At 39.5% G+C, this 19,493-nt stretch overlaps 1 protein-coding gene across 2 annotated transcripts in view; it reads right to left on the reverse strand.

Moving 5' to 3' along the window:
* Nucleotides 1-19,493, reverse strand: part of SNX8 (sorting nexin 8) — a 107,771-nt gene that overhangs the window by 60,965 nt on the left and 27,313 nt on the right. For both annotated transcript variants that reach the window (XM_078774217.1, XM_078774216.1), the window contains exon 5: nucleotides 11,898-12,015. In XM_078774217.1, coding sequence (XP_078630343.1) covers nucleotides 11,898-12,015 — 118 coding nt within the window. The remainder of the gene's footprint in view (nucleotides 1-11,897; nucleotides 12,016-19,493) is intronic.

The raw sequence follows: 19,493 nt of genomic DNA on the forward strand, positions 1-19,493 counted from the left end.
GATTTTCAGACCGACAAACATGCATACATATACATTTGCATTGCAGGGATGGGGGGTTGTGCCCACGACCTGACCCTGGGTACCCCCACCACGTATGCAAAAATTGGTGGAGCTTTCCCAACAGTTTTATGCCTTCGTCGACGAAGTTGCCAGAGGAATTATGTTTTCAAGTTGTCCGTCCGGCTGTCCATCTGTCCGTCCATCCACGATAGGTTTTTGTTAGTGCAATAACTTAAGAACAGCCTAAGGGATCTCAGTCAAACTTGGTACAGGTATGTATAATGAGGTAAAGATGAACTGAATATATTATGTGGTAGCTTAAATATATTATGTAGAATATATTATGTGGTAGCACCACCATCTCTTATCTTCCCCCATCCAAAACCTTGATCTTTTCTACCCCCGCTAATTCACCCCAGATCCACCTTGTTTGAAATTCCAACTTCTTTCCTGGAAGTCCTGGCAGTGTCCATATGTTTTATACCTCTCCCACCGCCTCCTTCCCATGCCCCCCCCCCCAAAGCCCTCGCCCTCTCTCAGATCTCTCGATGTCTCCATGTCTCTCGGTCCCTGCTCTCAAATGTTGTGTTTGTGTCCTTCCCCCTCTCTCCCCATCTTGTCTACCGCTCCCGATGTTATATGTTTTATGTGTCGGTTTGTCTTTCTGTGTGATTAATGTTCGCTCTTTCACGAGCCTCGATCTTGTATACAAAAATAAAAAAAATAAAAAAACAAGTACACATACATTCAAAGTACACCGCCCCATGCCAAATAATTAAATATGCTGCAGCGCGGCATTGCCGGGGCGCCTCCGGCGCCCGGCAATACCGCAGTGCAGCTCATTAAGGCTGCATTGGGAGGAAGAGGTGTACACTAATTGATTGATTAATTGTATAATTAAAATCAATAAAAGATTATCACAAAATATTTTCATAATCAATTGGCTAATCGCATAACTAAACCACTAGTGCTTCATCCGAAGATGTATCTTTTAGAAATTTAATTAAATAAGTCATTTATAAAAAATTAAATAATTAATTGATTACTCAATAAATAATTAATCGATTAATCAATAAATAATTAATAGATGAAATGATTAATCAATAAATCAAAAATATCCTTGATAGCCACATCACTTGGTCACTTATGTCCAAATATTAGCTTCCCAGCTCAAAAGGTGCCTGAGATATTGGCCAAATGAGAAAGAAAATAAATAAATGATTAATAATGAAAATAAATAAATAATAATCATAAAAAAATTAAATTGGTAATCAATTTGGTCAGAGAACACATAAACTACCACTATTTCATCAGAATCTGTAACTTAAAAAAAAAATTTTTTTGGGTCATTAATCGAATAATTAAATAATTAATCGATTAATTGATTAATTAATAAATCAAAAATATCCTTTGCAGCCAAATCACCTGGTCATTGGCATGTCCAAATATCAGCTTCCTAACTCAAAAGGTGCCTGAGTTAATAATGGTCAGAAGAGAAATGAAATTTAATTAATTAAATAAGTACTTAATTAAACGCTAATAATTAAATAACTCCTCAATTAATTGATTATTCAAAAAACAAAAAATACCGTATTTGACAAAGGACTTGCTCACGACTGTGCCGAAATTTCAGCTTCCTAGCTCAAAGGATGGCTGAGATATCGTCCGGACAACCAAGAAAGAAAACAAACAAGTACACATACATTCAAAGTACACCGCCCCATGCCAAATAATTAAATATGCTGCAGCGCGGCATTGCCGGGGCGCCTCCGGCGCCCGGCAATACCGCAGTGCAGCTCATTAAGGCTGCATTGGGAGGGAGAGGTGTACACTAATTGATTGATTAATTGTATAATTAAAATCAATAAAAGATTATCACAAAATATTTTCATAATCAATTGGCTAATCGCATAACTAAACCACTAGTGCTTCATCCGAAGATGTATCTTTTAGAAATTTAATTAAATAAGTCATTTATAAAAAATTAAATAATTAATTGATTACTCAATAAATAATTAATCGATTAATCAATAAATAATTAATAGATGAAATGATTAATCAATAAATCAAAAATATCCTTGATAGCCACATCACTTGGTCACTTATGTCCAAATATTAGCTTCCCAGCTCAAAAGGTGCCTGAGATATTGGCCAAATGAGAAAGAAAATAAATAAATGATTAATAATGAAAATAAATAAATAATAATCATAAAAAAATTAAATTGGTAACCAATTTGGTCAGAGAACACATAAACTACCACTATTTCATCAGAATCTGTAACTTAAAAAAAAAATTTTTTTGGGTCATTAATCGAATAATTAAATAATTAATCGATTAATTGATTAATTAATAAATCAAAAATATCCTTTGCAGCCAAATCACCTGGTCATTGGCATGTCCAAATATCAGCTTCCTAACTCAAAAGGTGCCTGAGTTAATAATGGTCAGAAGAGAAATGAAATTTAATTAATTAAATAAGTACTTAATTAAACGCTAATAATTAAATAACTCCTCAATTAATTGATTATTCAAAAAACAAAAAATACCGTATTTGACAAAGGACTTGCTCACGACTGTGCCGAAATTTCAGCTTCCTAGCTCAAAGGATGGCTGAGATATCGTCCGGACAACCAAGAAAGAAAACAAGAAACCAGAGTGAAAACTGAGTACTCTCTTTCAGCGTGCGTCACTGCCGAGCCCCCTTTGGTGCCCGGCAATGACGATTTGCAATGCCTGGAGATGGCATAGGAAAGGAGCGGTGTACAACAAGTACACATACATTCAAAGTACACCGCCCCATGCCAAATAATTAAATATGCTGCAGCGCGGCATTGCCGGGGCGCCTCCGGCGCCCGGCAATACCGCAGTGCAGCTCATTGAGGCTGCATTGGGAGGGAGAGGTGTACACTAATTGATTGATTAATTGTATAATTAAAATCAATAAAAGATTATCACAAAATATTTTCATAATCAATTGGCTAATCGCATAACTAAACCACTAGTGCTTCATCCGAAGATGTATCTTTTAGAAATTTAATTAAATAAGTCATTTATAAAAAATTAAATAATTAATTGATTACTCAATAAATAATTAATCGATTAATCAATAAATAATTAATAGATGAAATGATTAATCAATAAATCAAAAATATCCTTGATAGCCACATCACTTGGTCACTCATGTCCAAATATTAGCTTCCCAGCTCAAAAGGTGCCTGAGATATTGGCCAAATGAGAAAGAAAATAAATAAATGATTAATAATGAAAATAAATAAATAATAATCATAAAAAAATTAAATTATTAATCAATTTGGTCAGAGAACACATAAACTACCACTATTTCATCAGAATCTGTAACTTTAAAAAAAAAAATTTTTTTGTCATTAATCGAATAATTAAATAATTAATCGATTAATTGATTAATTAATAAATCAAAAATATCCTTTGCAGCCAAATCACCTGGTCATTGGCATGTCCAAATATCAGCTTCCTAACTCAAAAGGTGCCTGAGTTAATAATGGTCAGAAGAGAAATGAAATTTAATTAATTAAATAAGTACTTAATTAAACGCTAATAATTAAATAACTCCTCAATTAATTGATTATTCAAAAAACAAAAAATACCGTATTTGACAAAGGACTTGCTCACTACTGTGCCGAAATTTCAGCTTCCTAGCTCAAAGGATGGCTGAGATATCGTCCGGACAACCAAGAAAGAAAGAAAGAAAACAAGTACACATACATTCAAAGTACACCGCCCCATGCCAAATAATTAAATATGCTGCAGCGCGGCATTGCCGGGGCACCTCCGGCGCCCGGCAATACCGCAGTGCAGCTCATAGAGGCTGCATTGGGAGGGAGAGATGTACATCTAATTGATTGATTAATTGTATAATTAAAATCAATAAAAGATTATCACAAAATATTTTCTTAATCAATTGGCTAATACCATAACAAAACCACTTGTGCTTCATCCGAAGATGTATCTTTTAGAAATTTAATCAAATAAGTCATTAATAAAAAAATAAATAATTAATTGATTAATCAATAAGTAATTCATCGATTAATCAATAAATAATGAATCGATGAAATGATTAATCAAAAATGTCCTTGATAGCCACATCACTTGGTCATTGTCATGTCCAAATATTAGCTTCCCAGCTCAAAAGATGCCTGAGATATTGGCCAAATGAGAAAGAAAATAAATAAATGATTAATAATGAAAATAAATAAATAATAATCATTAAAAAATTAAATTATCAATCAATTCGGTCACAGAACACATAAACCACCACCATTTCATCAGAATCTGTAATTGGGGGAAAAATATTTTTTTTTAGTAATTCATCGAATAATTAAATAAATTAATCGATACATTGATTAATTGATAAATCAATAAATCAAAAATATCCTTCATAGCCACATCACCTGGTCACTCATGTCCAAATATTAGCTTCTGAGCTCAAAAGGTGCCTGAGATATTGGCCAAATGAGAAAAAAACCACCTTTAGAGGCCACCTTTAGAGGCCAAATGAGAAAGAAGATAAATAAATGATTAATAATGAAAATAAATAAATAGTAATCATAAAAAAATTAAATTATTAATCAATTCGGTCAGAGAACACATAAACCACCACAATTTCATCAGAATCTGTAACTTTAAAAAAAAAAATTTTTTTGACATTAATCAAATCATTAAATAATTAATCGATTAATTGATTCATTGATTAATTAATAAATCAAAAATAGCCTTTGCAGCCAAATCACCTGGTCATTGGCATGTCCAAATATCAGCTTCCTAACTCAAAAGGTGCCTGAGTTAATGGTCAGAAGAGAAATGAAATTTAATTAATTAAATAAGTACTTAATTAATCGCTAATAATTAAATAACTCATCAATTAATTGATTAATCAAAAAACAAAAAATACCGTTTTTGACAAAGGACTTGCTCACTATTGTGCCGAAATTTCAGCTTCCTAGCTCAAAGGATGGCTGAGATATCGCCCGGACAAACAAACAAACAAACAAACAAGAAACCAGAGTGAAAACTGAGTACTCTCTTTCAGCGTGCGTCACTGCCGAGCCCCCTTTGGTGCCCGGCAATGACGATTTGCAATGCCTGGAGATGGCATAGGAAAGGAGCGGTGTACAACAAGAAACCAGAGTGAAAACTGAGTACTCTCTTTCAGCGTGCGTCACTGCCGAGCCCCCTTTGGTGCCCGGCAATGACGATTTGCAATGCCTGGAGATGGCATAGGAAAGGAGCGGTGTACAACAAACAAGAAACCAGAGTGAAAACTGAGTACTCTCTTTCAGCGTGCGTCACTGCCGAGCCCCCTTTGGTGCCCGGCAATGACGATTTGCAATGCCTGGAGATGGCATAGGAAAGGAGCGGTGTACAATTAATGGGGTCAAGAGGTCCAAGGCCCCGCTCAGTAAAAATGTTGTTACTGTGCTAACTTGTGAACTGGTGATGGGATTTTAACCAAATTTGGTGGAAGTATGTGTAATGATTCAAAGATGAACCGATTCAGTTTCAACATTATAGGTCAGAGATTGTATCAGATAAAACTAATGTCTGAGAACAGCTCATGAGAACATTCCCCTCTCCCTCCCACAGATCTCCCGATGTCCCTGCTCTCAAATGTTGTACTTGTGTGCTTCCCTCTCTCTCCCACTCCCTTTATCTCATGTTTTATGTGTCAGTTTGTCTTTTTGTGATCAATGTTAGCTCTTACACGAGCCTCGATCTTGTATACAAAAAAAGAAGAAGAAAAGCTGAATGTATTGAAATCAATTTTTTTTAAACAAGTATTAAAACAAGTACACATACATTCAAAGTACACCGCCCCATGCCAAATAATTAAATATACTGCAGCGCGGCATTGCCGGGGCGCCTCCGGCGCCCGGCAGTACCGCAGTGCAGCTCATTGAGGCTGCTTTGGGAGGGGGAGGTGTACACTAATTGAAATGATTAATTGTATAATTAAAATCAATAAAAGATTATCACAAAATATTTTCATAATCAATTGGCTAATCGCATAACTAAACCACTAGTGCTTCATCCGAAGATGTATCTTTTAGAAATTTAATTAAATAAGTCATTTATAAAAAATTAAATAATTAATTGATTACTCAATAAATAATTAATCGATTAATCAATAAATACTTAATAGATGAAATGATTAATCAATAAATCAAAAATATCCTTGATAGCCACATCACTTGGTCACTCATGTCCAAATATTAGCTTCCCAGCTCAAAAGGTGCCTGAGATATTGGCCAAATGAGAAAGAAAATAAATAAATGATTAATAATGAAAATAAATAAATAATAATCATAAAAAAATTAAATTATTAATCAATTTGGTCAGAGAACACATAAACTACCACTATTTCATCAGAATCTGTAACTTTAAAAAAAAAAAATTTTTTGTCATTAATCGAATAATTAAATAATTAATCGATTAATTGATTAATTAATAAATCAAAAATATCCTTTGCAGCCAAATCACCTGGTCATTGGCATGTCCAAATATCAGCTTCCTAACTCAAAAGGTGCCTGAGTTAATAATGGTCAGAAGAGAAATGAAATTTAATTAATTAAATAAGTACTTAATTAAACGCTAATAATTAAATAACTCCTCAATTAATTGATTATTCAAAAAACAAAAAATACCGTATTTGACAAAGGACTTGCTCACTACTGTGCCGAAATTTCAGCTTCCTAGCTCAAAGGATGGCTGAGATATCGTCCGGACAACCAAGAAAGAAAACAAACAAACAAACAAACAAGAAACCAGAGTGAAAACTGAGTACTCTCTTTCAGCGTGCGTCACTGCCGAGCCCCCTTTGGTGCCCGGCAATGACGATTTGCAATGCCTAAAGATGGCATAGGAAAGGAGCGGTGTACAATTATGTAATAATGTGGGCAGAGACATATGGGTCTACTTTGAAGAGTGCCATTCTGATTTTTCTATGATTTTTGTACATACACACACACAAACATGGAGGATTGCATCGTCAGCGGAGGGTTGTGGTGGGGGGCAGGGGGGTGCCTCATCAGCGGAGGGTTGTGGTGGGGGGCAGAGGGGCTTCCCACCCTCACAGAGGGGGGTGGGGGGTGTACATGACTTTATCCTCGGTACCTCCAGCACGTATACAAAGTTTGGTGGAGTTTGGCCATGGCCAGCCATGGCCCAGCCATGTTTTTCTATGATTTTCAGACCTACATAAACATAGACAGTGAATTTCCTTGTGCGGTGGGGGAGAGGGGGAAGGGAGGCCGGGGTGTCAGGACAGCTTATTCTGCCCACAATTATTCTGCTTATTCTGCAAAACCTTGCCCAAATTCTGAAATACCTACACCCAAAATTTGGGGAGTCTAGGTGCTACGATTCGGCCATGAAAGAATTACGTACAAACACACAATCACTTGAAAATAAGATATTTTGGATGCATTCCATGCATAACCAAGTTGCACAATGATCTTCATCCAGCCCACCATCTGCTGTTTTATTTAACATAATGAACATTGTCAAATTGTTGGCAGCTGCCATCATGATTGAAACAGAGTTATGCAACACCAGTTCCCTGTCATCCTGCTGCAATATGCACCTCAGTTATGGAGTGATGTCGAACAAGCCTCCGGTGTTGATCATAACACGGTATTCTAAATATTCCAGATAAATTTTAAAAATACTCCAAACATAACTTTATTCTGGTACTTGAGGTTCATCCACCGTCTCATTAAGGCACATTGGCAGCATTACGCAATATCTGTAATGTCCACAGAGGAAGTGTATGTGCCATTAAAGTTTGTGTGAACAGCTTTGATCGGAAGCTTGGCATAAACTTATCAGGTTTTAGGCAATAGTTGGAAAATACACATTTAAAGTTTCGGAGTTGTTGAACTCATTACTTCCGCCACCAAAGGTGGACAGAGGTTATGTTTTCACCCCTGTCTATTTGTTTATCTGGCTGTGAGCAGGAAATCGCAAAAAATTATGGACAGATTCAGCCGAAACTAGTGGATGTAGTTGAGTTGATTCTAGTAAAGTTGACTCGAGTCTAGTTGATTTAGAAACTAGTTGGGTGTGTGACAAGAGCGAATTGATTCGATTTTGGTGAAGATCCGGATCCACGTCCGGATATGAGAATATATATTTTTTTTTTAAGTGATTCTTCACCATTGAGATATGGAGCCAAAAACGATATATAGCACAACGTCTGGAAAGCTGGATGAAACTTGGTGGACAGGTTGAGTGTGTGAGCAGGAAGAAGCGATTCAATGTTGGTGAAGATCTGAATCCGGAAAAGAGAATTTATCAGTTATTCTTAACAATTGAGTGCCTGGTGTTGGTTTAGCGGTTAGGGTGCCGGCTTGGGATCCTAGGATCCTGGGTTCGAATCCCGGCCGATCGCTGAATTAACGCCAGGGGGGTTGACTCAGCCTGTCATCCTTCCGAGGTCGGCAAATTAAGTACCAGCTTGCTGGGATGAATGTGCCGGTGTGTGCCCGGTTTAAAATAGGTACACTGTATCCCTGCATGTAGAAAGAGGCGAATAAAGGGTTGGCACCAGAAAGGGCATCCAGCCATAAAAACATGACCTCAAAAAGGGAACCATGATGATTGTCATGGAGCCCGCAAGGCTAACCCCTGCTCTAGCAAGGAAAATGGCCTTTAAAAAGGGAATTTTTTAATATATGTATGTCCCCTTAAACGTACACCAATCAGAGCTAAGGATCTGGTCACATGACAGGGGTGATGTGATGTCATTACAGCGGTACGATGGCCGACTCCACACACCGCCATTTTGATTCCTATACCGTTCAGGTCGGACATATTGTTGAACCTGTCGTATCACAATCTGCATGCTCTACCTTTACGTTTTTCATTCAATGTGAAACACAAACAAACACGTGAAACACATGAAGTAAAACACGTGAAAATAAAGATTTTTTATAACACTCGATTGTTATCGTGGCTGTGGTTGTTGTTGTTTGTGGTTCCTTCTGTGTAGTTTAATTTATTTTTCTATTGCTCCGCAAAATATCACCACATTATATGTATTTTTGTATGCTCATTCCGTGTCCTTCTAAAGGTTTTATACTGTCATAGAATAATAAATGTTTCCGTTTAAACTGTTGTGTGAATAAACCATACATTAGCACTTCTTCCTCTTCTTCGAACTCGCAAAGACGCTTTTAGAACTGGCAAATTCGTGATTAAACAAACGATTTTTTACTGCGTTTGGTTCCTGTGTTTACAGCGTTTGTCTCTCCGTATGTAAAAAATAATGAAGAGTTCAGATGCAAAAACAGATATATCCATTTTTGCTGAAATGAGAAAATCAAGATTTTCTGCTGTGCATTCCAGGTGAAACCCATCAAAATGACATGGGTTGTATCTTAAAACACGTGGACGCGATCGGGTTTTGGGAGAAAATGATTTGCCTACTGAAACGGAGGTATTGAAACATATACTTCGGTAAACATAGTTCAGTTTCATCAAAAATGGCGTTTATCGGTTTTTGCGCCTGAACTCTTCGTATGTATGTATGTCCCTCACATATTTATCCGACATATTGGGTGAGTTTTATAGCCGACAATTACTCTTCTGAAAGGTAGAATGTAATCCCATTTGGCTTTGCCAGTAATGTTTCTTTCAACACCCTTTAGGGAACGCCCATATATTACGTCATATACCTGGTTGGGGAAAATTATCACACTTGATGATTGGAGGGAACTGAAATTATGACAACAGGGTGATGATATATGATGGGGGTAGGAGGGGGGGTGCATGCCCCCCAAATCATATATAATTAAAACTTTGATTAAGGGCTCTTCAAACATTGAAGCATTTCTTATGACTGCCTCCACACTAAGCCTGGTGTTGGCTTCACGATTAGGGCGGAGGGCTTGGGATCCTAGGGTCCTGAGGTTGTATCCCAGTCAGCTGTTGAATTAACACCAGGTGGGTTGACTCAGCCTGTCATCCTTCCGAGGTCGGCAAAATGAGTACCAACTCACTGGGTCCTCTCTCAAGGAGGTTGGTGGCAGGATTTGCACTCCGGTCACCGTAAAACACCTCAATCCGTAACACACACAGTGGTGTGTGTCGGGATGGTGCTGAGGTCCCTTTGATAGTGTTTAATAATGACTAACTGACCAACATATAGAATGAAAAATCGGTCAGAGACCGAGGACTTGCCGGAATGTATTTTTTTTATCTTATGTACTTATTCTTATTCTTCCCCTGTGAATGTACTTATTCTTCCCCTGTGAGGTATCACAAGCAGTATTTCAACAATATCGGACAAAAATCATAAAATTTATAGACAGTTCAGCTCGCCCGCGCCATTTTGATATATTTTTGCCGCTAGAGGGCGCGGTGACTAGGCAAACCCCGCAGCGAGTTTCTAATTATAATACGTTTTTATTAATTGCTGTTGTAATCAATCAAGGTATGTATTCAAATCAAGGCACAGTCTATTCCAGGGCAAGGCAATATATGTGTGTAAAGTATGGTGATGCTATGTGCAACAATGTAGACGTAGTACTGCGCACAAACAGACAGACAGACAAACCAACCAACCAACCAACATACTTGCCGGAATCTATTCCGGAATTTCTATCCGGAATCTATTCCAGAATTTATTCGGAATCTATGAATCTATTCCAGCAAGTAATAAACCAGCGTCTCAATGCAATCTCTTCACTTCCATGATGACAGACAGTTTAGAGACTTAGAGTACTCAAAATAATTGAATACTTACATGATTTGCTAACTGGTATCCCCACCCAGGTCATACTATTCTCTTCAACTAAAGTATCAAACAAGCCCAGCTACGCCGCTGTTAGACCTTCGGTCTTGTTTTAATGAAAAATCCCATTACAGATGGACATAACTGAAAATCGAAATAAATAAATGAATAAAAACAATCATTCAAGATAAAATAAAGTGCTATGAAAGTTCTCCTCACCTGTGCATTAATTTATGGCCTCACCCCTTTTTACATTGATGATCTTGCATCAGCTTAGGAATAATCTCATTTTATCTGCTAAACTACTCTCATACGTTTGGAGGCCATTTTTCGCCGCGGAGCAGAGGTTGGCCTTATTTGGGCACCGTGGTCCCCTTTTTGCAGCAATGTTTTATGGCCGGATGCCCTTCCTGCCGCAAACCCTGTAAGTGACCTCTTGCGACAAACAGGGAACTACCAGTGAACTGGTACTCAATTTGCCGACCTCGGAAGGATGACAGGCTGAGTCAACCCACCTAACGTTCATTCAGTGATCGACCGGGATTCAAACCCAGGATCCTAGGATCCCAAGCCGGCACCCTAACCACTAAGCCAACACCAGGTTAACTCTCATAACTACATCCAAAATAAGACACAATACCTTAGGTGTAAGTGCTTTCTCGAAGTACTCCCATAATTTGTGGAACTTTTCATTACAACCTGCAGACACCTTTTTTTAGTTTAAATTGGCTTTCATATGTGATCTTTTGTTAAAGTGCAAGATTAATTTTCTTTATTTTACATTCTCACCCCGTATAAACCTTCTTCTTTTTTTTTTTTTTCTTTTTCTTTTTTTTTTTGTATACAAGATCGAGGCTCGTGAAAGAGCGAACATTAATCACACAGAAAGACAAACAGACACACAAAACAAATAACATCGGGAGCGGTAGACAAGATGGGGAGAGAGGGGGAAGGACACAAACACAACATTTGAGAGCAGGGACCGAGAGACATGGAGACATCGAGAGAACTGTGGGAGGGAGAGGGCTTTGGGGGAGAGGCATGGGAAGGGGGGGGGGGGGGACACCTTTGGTGTAATTCCAATGGAATGTTCGATAAGAATTCTTTCAAATTTTCTATTTAAATTCTCACCCCGGAGCATTTTTTTGGGGGGTAGAGATGGTACAAGTCGGTATGGAAAACGTTGCAGCAGCATCTCCTGGAAAGTGACAAAGTCGTTGTACCGTCGGTATACTGTGGTCCGGAAACGCTGTAATAAAATAAATAGGAGACATGGTTATTTGAGTATTATTTCACCCAAACCAATGGACACGTGACGAGAATAATGGGCATATTCGCCAATAGCTCCTCGACGACAACAACACAGCAGCAAAATGTAAAGTGGACATCTTATCATGTTCTTGCATCACCCTCAAATAAACTTGATGTTCAGAGCATTACAAACTACAAACAAAAAGTCAGTAGAATAGACCTGGCAACTGCAAGGGGAACATGTAAAACATGGAAAATGTGTTCCTTCATATCAGGACCATTTATAATTGTAAAATAAACTCGTGGTAGCAGCATCATTTGGTGGCAGAGTAAACTCTCAAAATCAAATATGACCAAGCCAAGTAAGATTCCTCACATATGAATGAAGTCAATGAACATCGCTGCTAGAGGATTATGAAAAGGATTTCATAGTTGATGACATCTGCCAAGTTTCAATTTTTTTAGTTAAGCAGTTTTTGAGAAAATTATGACCAATTTGTTTTCCTTCAATGCAATATGGCTGCCATACCATGTGACCGATGACATCATAAATTTAATTATCCAATCAGGTCATATATCAGATGTATGAAGTCTCAGATTTTTTGGGTAAGGATTTCAATTCAAACACTTATGACTGAAATAACACTTCACCAATGACAATAATTTTCACCCTATATTACCCATGGGGAGTTGATGACATATGCCAACTTTCAATTTTTTTTGTGGAGTGATTTCGGAGAAAATGTCCATTTTTTTTGTCCTTTAATCCAATATGGCTGACATACCATGTGACTTATGTCATCATTGTTAGAAATAAAATATTCTCCATGGGGAGTGCTTTCTGTGCTTAAGTTTCAAATCGATCAGACAAGTGGGTGCAAATAAACCATTTTTAAAGCAGAAATATATAGATGCGGACACACACACAGTCAGTCACATAGACTGACAGGAGCCTTTGGGACAAGACAAATAATAAGTATATGTAACCAACAAACAACTTTTGCAACGAGTTCCCTTGTGAAACAACTGTGTTACTTTCTTTCAATAGCAGAGAAAGAACAAGAAAGATTGCAGACCCTCACCAGGACGTTTTTAGTGGTTTTTAAAGCTTTTGTGTTGAAACAAATATGGCGGCCAAACCACGTGACCGATGACGTCATCATTTTTTTTATCCACCAATTTATCCCAAGATGACGCTCAAGAAATTTCATGGTGATCGGATGAAGTTTTGTATTTGTCCAATGATGACGTCATAATGGAGGCACCTATGACATCATCATTAACATATATTATTCCACATGGAGAGTTCTTTACAATGAGCTGTCTCAATTTTTTTCTATGCAGCGCTTTCGGAGATGTAGAGGTGAATTTTTTTTCGGTTTTCCCAAATGGCGCCGTACCATGTGACATATGACGTCATAATTATCAAAACACAATTCGACAGGAGGAGGTGCACCAATGGTGAGAATTTCCTGTCAATCGGACCATGAATTGCAGAGAAAATCATATTTCTTTTGTGCGGACAAACAGACAAACAGACGTACAGACAAACAAACTGACTCAAATGCAACACCCTCTCCTCTGGCGAGGGGAACAATTAATGGATTCTGAAATTGCAGGTACGAACTATTTTCCTTTTCCCCCCTCGAACGACTTGACAAATATGAACAACACAGAAACACAAAGACCTTGTAAGCATTGGGGTAAAATTATCCAGGGTATCAAGCTAAAGATCAATTCCTATTTGAGAAAATATGTCCAAGCAAAAATAACAGCCAGCTTAACACCTTCAGAGTAACACGGTGTGTTGCAATACAAGGTCGTGGCCTAGTGGTGAAAACACTGAAATGACCTTCCGAAAATTATGGGTTCAAATCCAGCTGAAAGCGATATTTGAGAGTTGACTCAAAGCTTCTGGAAACATAGCTAACCAGAGCAATTACTATGCAACTACAACATAGTCAAAAACAAATTGTCGACATTAAAGCAAAACTAAATCCAGATTTTGGATGAAAATCCATTAATCAGGAGGAAAAAAATACCTCTTCTTTCATTTTCCCTGAAATTTTACTTTTAACATCATATCGTATTTTAATACATATTGAGCAATAAAGATCGTGAATCCAAAGATAATGTTCGCCATGAATGGGCTATCGCGAGAGCGAGATTTCATGAGAATGTGACGTCGCAGTGCTAGAACAGGAAGTACGATGCCAGAGTATCAGGCGCACGGCTGTGTCAATGAAAGAGGAGAGTGATGATTAATTTTAATTAAGAGCTTTTTCCAGATCTCAGGTGCTGATTAATATCCAGGGAAGAAAGAGTTAGCAATGAAGTGGCTTTGCAATAGTCTGCAAGGTATCAGGTGCCAATTCACCCAACCCATTCCACATCAACAAGCGTTACGCCTCGGTCCCCCGTCGGTGAAGTGATGCGAGTTGACAAAGTGGAGGACGCAAGGCGGCCATCTTGGATTTTGACATGGCGACCCAATTTTCAATAGCGTTCTTCCTTATGCCGAGATACACCCACACAACAGATTATAAGTTGGTACTTCGCTTATTTTTCAAGATATTCATCTCACAAGGTTCAGACATACATGGCGGCGGCCATCTTGGATTTTGACGTGGCGACCCAATTTTCAATAGCGTTCTTCCTTATGCCGAGATACACCCACACACCAGATTAGAAGTTGGGACTTCGCTTATTTTTCAAGATAATCAGCTCACAAGGTTCAGACACACATGGCATCAGACATACATGGTGGTGGCCATCTTGGATTTTGACGTGGGTTGCACCCACACACCAAATTCGAATGCGTTCCTTCGCTTACGCACGCACGCCCGCACGGACGGAGGGGAAAACCATAGTCCCCCTTTCGCTCCGCGGTGCGACGGGGGACAATAAACTGATGAAAAGATCAACTAACACGTCCGGGTTTACTGTTCTCGACCACAGGAACGAGACTTACAAAGGAACTCAACTACGGGAACGAACAGTCGTTTTTAGTTCAATTTATCATGGAGTTAATAGTAAATCCCAGTCTCGGCAACACGCATGTTCCCGTACTGTCGGCATGTCTTTACAATGTTCGGATTCGCATGCCCGTGTTCTCCTCCACACTGTCACTTTGTTCTTCTGAAGTACATGCAGTATTGAACATTCTTTAGCTCTGCTTCACTGCACGGTATTCTGGTTTCGGAAGAATATGGTTCTATTCCAGAAGAAAACCCCATTTCTAAGGCAAGGCATGTCCGAACATGGTGGATCAGCAACAGTCTACAGGCCCTGTGACAACACTTCCACAAATACTTCCGCACGTGCATGGTGTTTATGCAGCATCTCTCAGAAACAGAATTTTTGTCGAAATTTCTGTTCTACTCGGCATTGCCGAAAATCTTTTGTGCGCGTTTGGATAAAATATATTTAAAAATCCGATGAAGTCAGTATTTGTTGTTGGGTTTGGTTGAGTTTTAGATGATTGTTCAAGGTGCGTAATCACCTATTTTCTGGTACATAATAAATGGAAGAGTCCTTGAACAACCCTGATAAGTCATAAGATAAGTCATTGTGGCCATATGATTTCAGCATGCTGTTGTAAGACGGCACATTTCACAACCAGGTTTTTTAAAATGACGACATATAAACGGGTCACAAGGTGTGTCATATACAAAGGATATTGGGGTAACTGCTAATTTATCCAGTTAAGTTTATGCAAAAGGAGGCTGGAATTGGATAAAGTAAACTGAAAAGGGCATCCGGCCGTAAAACATTGCTTCAAAAAAAAGGGACCAACAAAATCAACAACAACCACGGTGCCCGAAAAAGGCCAACCCCCGCTTTGCGGGGAAAAATGGCCTCTAAAAGGTGGTAAACTGAGAACATTCTCACAGTACATTAATATAGCATTCAGTGTTAGGAAGCATAATGATGAACATGCAATCCACAGGCAGCTCACTTAGCAAACAGAGCAGGATGCCGGATATTGACCATACGATATTCAATTTCTCCCAGCATTGACACGAGATGGCACAATTTTTTCACCGGCAAGAAGCAGCTGAACACGAGGTGGTTTTCTTCTATTTATTTATCTCTGAGGTTTTCATCTCTTGTTTTCATTTTCCCTCTTTTCACTTTCTTTCCTTTGGTTGTGGTAACATCCATGATAATAGTGGGGTAAGGGAGGAGAAGGATGGAGAGTTCAGCTATTGTCTATGGTTTATGGTCTATGTCCATCTATATATATAAAACACAGTGTGTGTGTGTGTGTGTGTGTGTGTGTGTGTGTGTGTGTGTGTGTGTGTGTGTGTGTGTGTAATGTTACCGGTAGACTCCTAAACAGAGAGGCTCACGTACTTGATATTTGGCACAAACATGGCCATTGAGCCTGGGAAGAACATGGTCGACCTAAAAATTTATTTCATAATATTTTTAAACCATATTTTTACCTCAGCGCATTTCAGCGAGGCATATTATGACCAGAATGGCAGAGCAGCGCGCTGATTCGCTCAGAGCGATCACGTGATGTTCCTTGGCGCCAGTAACTCAGTTACGCGTTCGCACGTATTTCAGAGCGAAAATCGATTCCGTTTTTTCACATTTCAGCGAGGAATATTGCCATTCACACCACATAGGTTTTTTTCCCTTTCATCTTTAGATCCATATTTTTTGCCATAACGTAGCGCAATATGGCTCTCTCGAGCTCGAGTTAGCCAATCACCTGGGAGCATGAGGCCACGTTGGCCACGCCCACGACACGACGCAGAGTTGCAATCGATCACGCAGAGCTGCAATCGATCGCTCAGAGCGATCAAGTGATGTTCTTTGCCGCGCGATTGCGTTTTTTCACATTTCAGCGAGGAACATTGCCATTCACATCACATAGGTTTTTTTTTTCTTTCATCTTTAGATCCATATTTTCTTTCAGCGAGGAATATTATATACGGAATCTGAATCGATGGCAGAGCAGCACGCTGATTCGACGATTCGCGCGCCCTCCCCCCTGCCACCCCCCTCCCCTCCCGCGCGCCCTCCCCCCCGTTCCCCTCCCCTCCTCTTCCCCGCCCGGCAATGCCGGGTACTTCCCCCCCCCCTCTTCTCCCCTCCCCCCCCTCCCCTCCCCCCCGTTCCCCTCCCCTCCTCTTCCCGCCCGGCAATGCCGGGTACTTCCCCCCCCTCTTCTCCCCTCCCCCCCTCTCCTCCCCCCGTTCCCCTGCCCTCCTCTTCCCCCTCCCCCTCCCCCCCCTCCTCCCCTCTTCCCCTCTTCTCCCTCACGTTTATACACGGAATGCCGGGTACTCCCCCCCCCCTCCCCTCCCCCGTTCCCCTCGCCTCCTCTTCCCCGCCCGGCAATGCCGGGTACTTCCCCCCCCCCCTCTTCTCCCCATTCCCCTCCCCTTCCCCCATAAATATACAGTCACGTGAAAAAGTAAGTACACCCCATGTAAAGTTTTGACTTTTTCAACATATTTCAACATACAGCTATTTGATCTTCATTTCAACAATATTGAGAGATAAAGGTGATATAATATAACAAATATCATGAAACATTTACATTTTGTAGTCCATTGTATAATTTAAATAAACATAAATGCAAATTTTGCATGTGGAAAAAGTAAGTACACCCTTGGCTCTAATAGGTGGTATTGCCTGCCCCCTTTGGCAGAAACAACCTTAAGTAGGCATTTCTTATAACTGTCTACCAGTCTCTGACATTGACTGGGAGAAATTTTTGCCCACTACTCCATGCAGAATGCTTTCAGCTGTGCGATGTTTGAGGGGTTTCTTGCATGCACAGCTCGTTTCAAATCCCCCCACAACCTCTCGATGGGATTTAGATCCGGGTTTTGACTTGGCCATTCCAGAACCCTCCATTTCTTTCTTTTCAGCCATTCCTTGGTGGATTTACTGGTATGTTTAGGTTAATTGTCATGTTGCAAGGTCCACCTTCGGTTGAGCTTCAACTTTCTGACCGATGGCCTCACATTATCCTCAAGCATCTTCTGGTACAATGAAGAATTCATAGTGGATTCTATGATGGTGATCTGCCCAGGCCCTGATGCAGCAAAGCTGCCCCAAACCATAATATTTCCACCACCATGCTTTACAGTTGGTATCAGGTTCTTGTGGTCAAATGCTGTCTTTGGTTTTCGCCAAACATGTCTTCTGGTACTGTGGCCAAATAGCTCTACTTTTGACTCATCTGTCCAGAGCACATTGTTCCAGAAGTGCTGGTCTTTGCCAAGGTGTTCATTGGCAAACTTTAGTCTTGCCCTGATGTTCTTTCTGGACAGCAAAGGATTCCTCCTGGCACACCTCCCATGTAGATCAAATTTGTGCAGCCTCTTTCTAATGGTAGACTCGTGCACTTTGACATAAACAGTGGCAAGAGCTATCTGTCGGTCCCGTGATGACATTCTGGGGGTTCTTAGAGACTTCTTTCAGCATCTTGCGGTCTGCTCTCGGGCTGAACTTGCTGGGGCGGCCTGGCCTGAACAAGATGACAGTTGTTTGGAATCTTCTCCACTTGTAGATGATCTTCCGGACAGTCGAATGATTGATTTCAAATTGTTTAGAGATCTTTTTAAATCCCTTCCCAGACTCGTAGGCATCTATAACCTTCTTTCTAAAGGCCTCAGAGAGCTCTTTTGATCTAGGCATGGTGACGCCGCACACTTCAACAACAAAGAGCAAACCAAACTAAATGTCTGAGGATTAAATAAGACAGGTTCCTCCAAGATCCTCTCTAACGATGTTCCCATCATTTGAACCTGAGCTGGTGCACCTGATTCTAATTTTAGGTATTTCAAGTAGTGATAAATGTCGGGGTGTACTGACTTATTCGACATGCGAAATTTGCATTTATGTTTATTTAAATTATACAATGGACTACAAAATGTAAATGTTTCATGATATTTGTTATATTATATCACCTTTATCTATCAATATTGTTGAAATGAAGATCAAATAGCTGTATGTTGAAATATGTTGTAAAAGTCAGAACTTTACATGGGGTGTACTTACTTTTTCACATGACTGTGTATATATATATATATATATATATATATATATATACACAGTCATACACAGAGTTTGTGTCTTGCCCGTCATTTCGTCCGTATCAAGCAAGAGCCCCGGCTCTTCAATACTACAACTTGCGTGATGAAGATGAACTTGGGGCTTCCGTCGAACTTGGGGCTGACTCAGAAGAAGACCTTTGTTGGTCGAAAGCTTGTCGAATTAAAGATCGAAGCCCTGAAGCTACGTCCGCGTCTTATTCAATCTCCCGATTATTTATTCAATGCAAATGAGACGCCCTGCTCGTACTGTGGAGTTTCTACTATTTCTCACAGTTATATATAAATATATATATATATATATAGATATATATATATAGATATATATATATACAGTGATCCCTCGTTTATCGCGGGGGTTACGTTCCAGAACCCCCCGCGATAGACGAAAATCCGCGAA

This window comes from Myxine glutinosa, chromosome 3 (assembly GCF_964187855.1).
Source record: "Myxine glutinosa chromosome 3, kmMyxGlut1.1, whole genome shotgun sequence".
Classification (NCBI taxonomy): Eukaryota; Metazoa; Chordata; class Myxini; order Myxiniformes; family Myxinidae; genus Myxine; species Myxine glutinosa.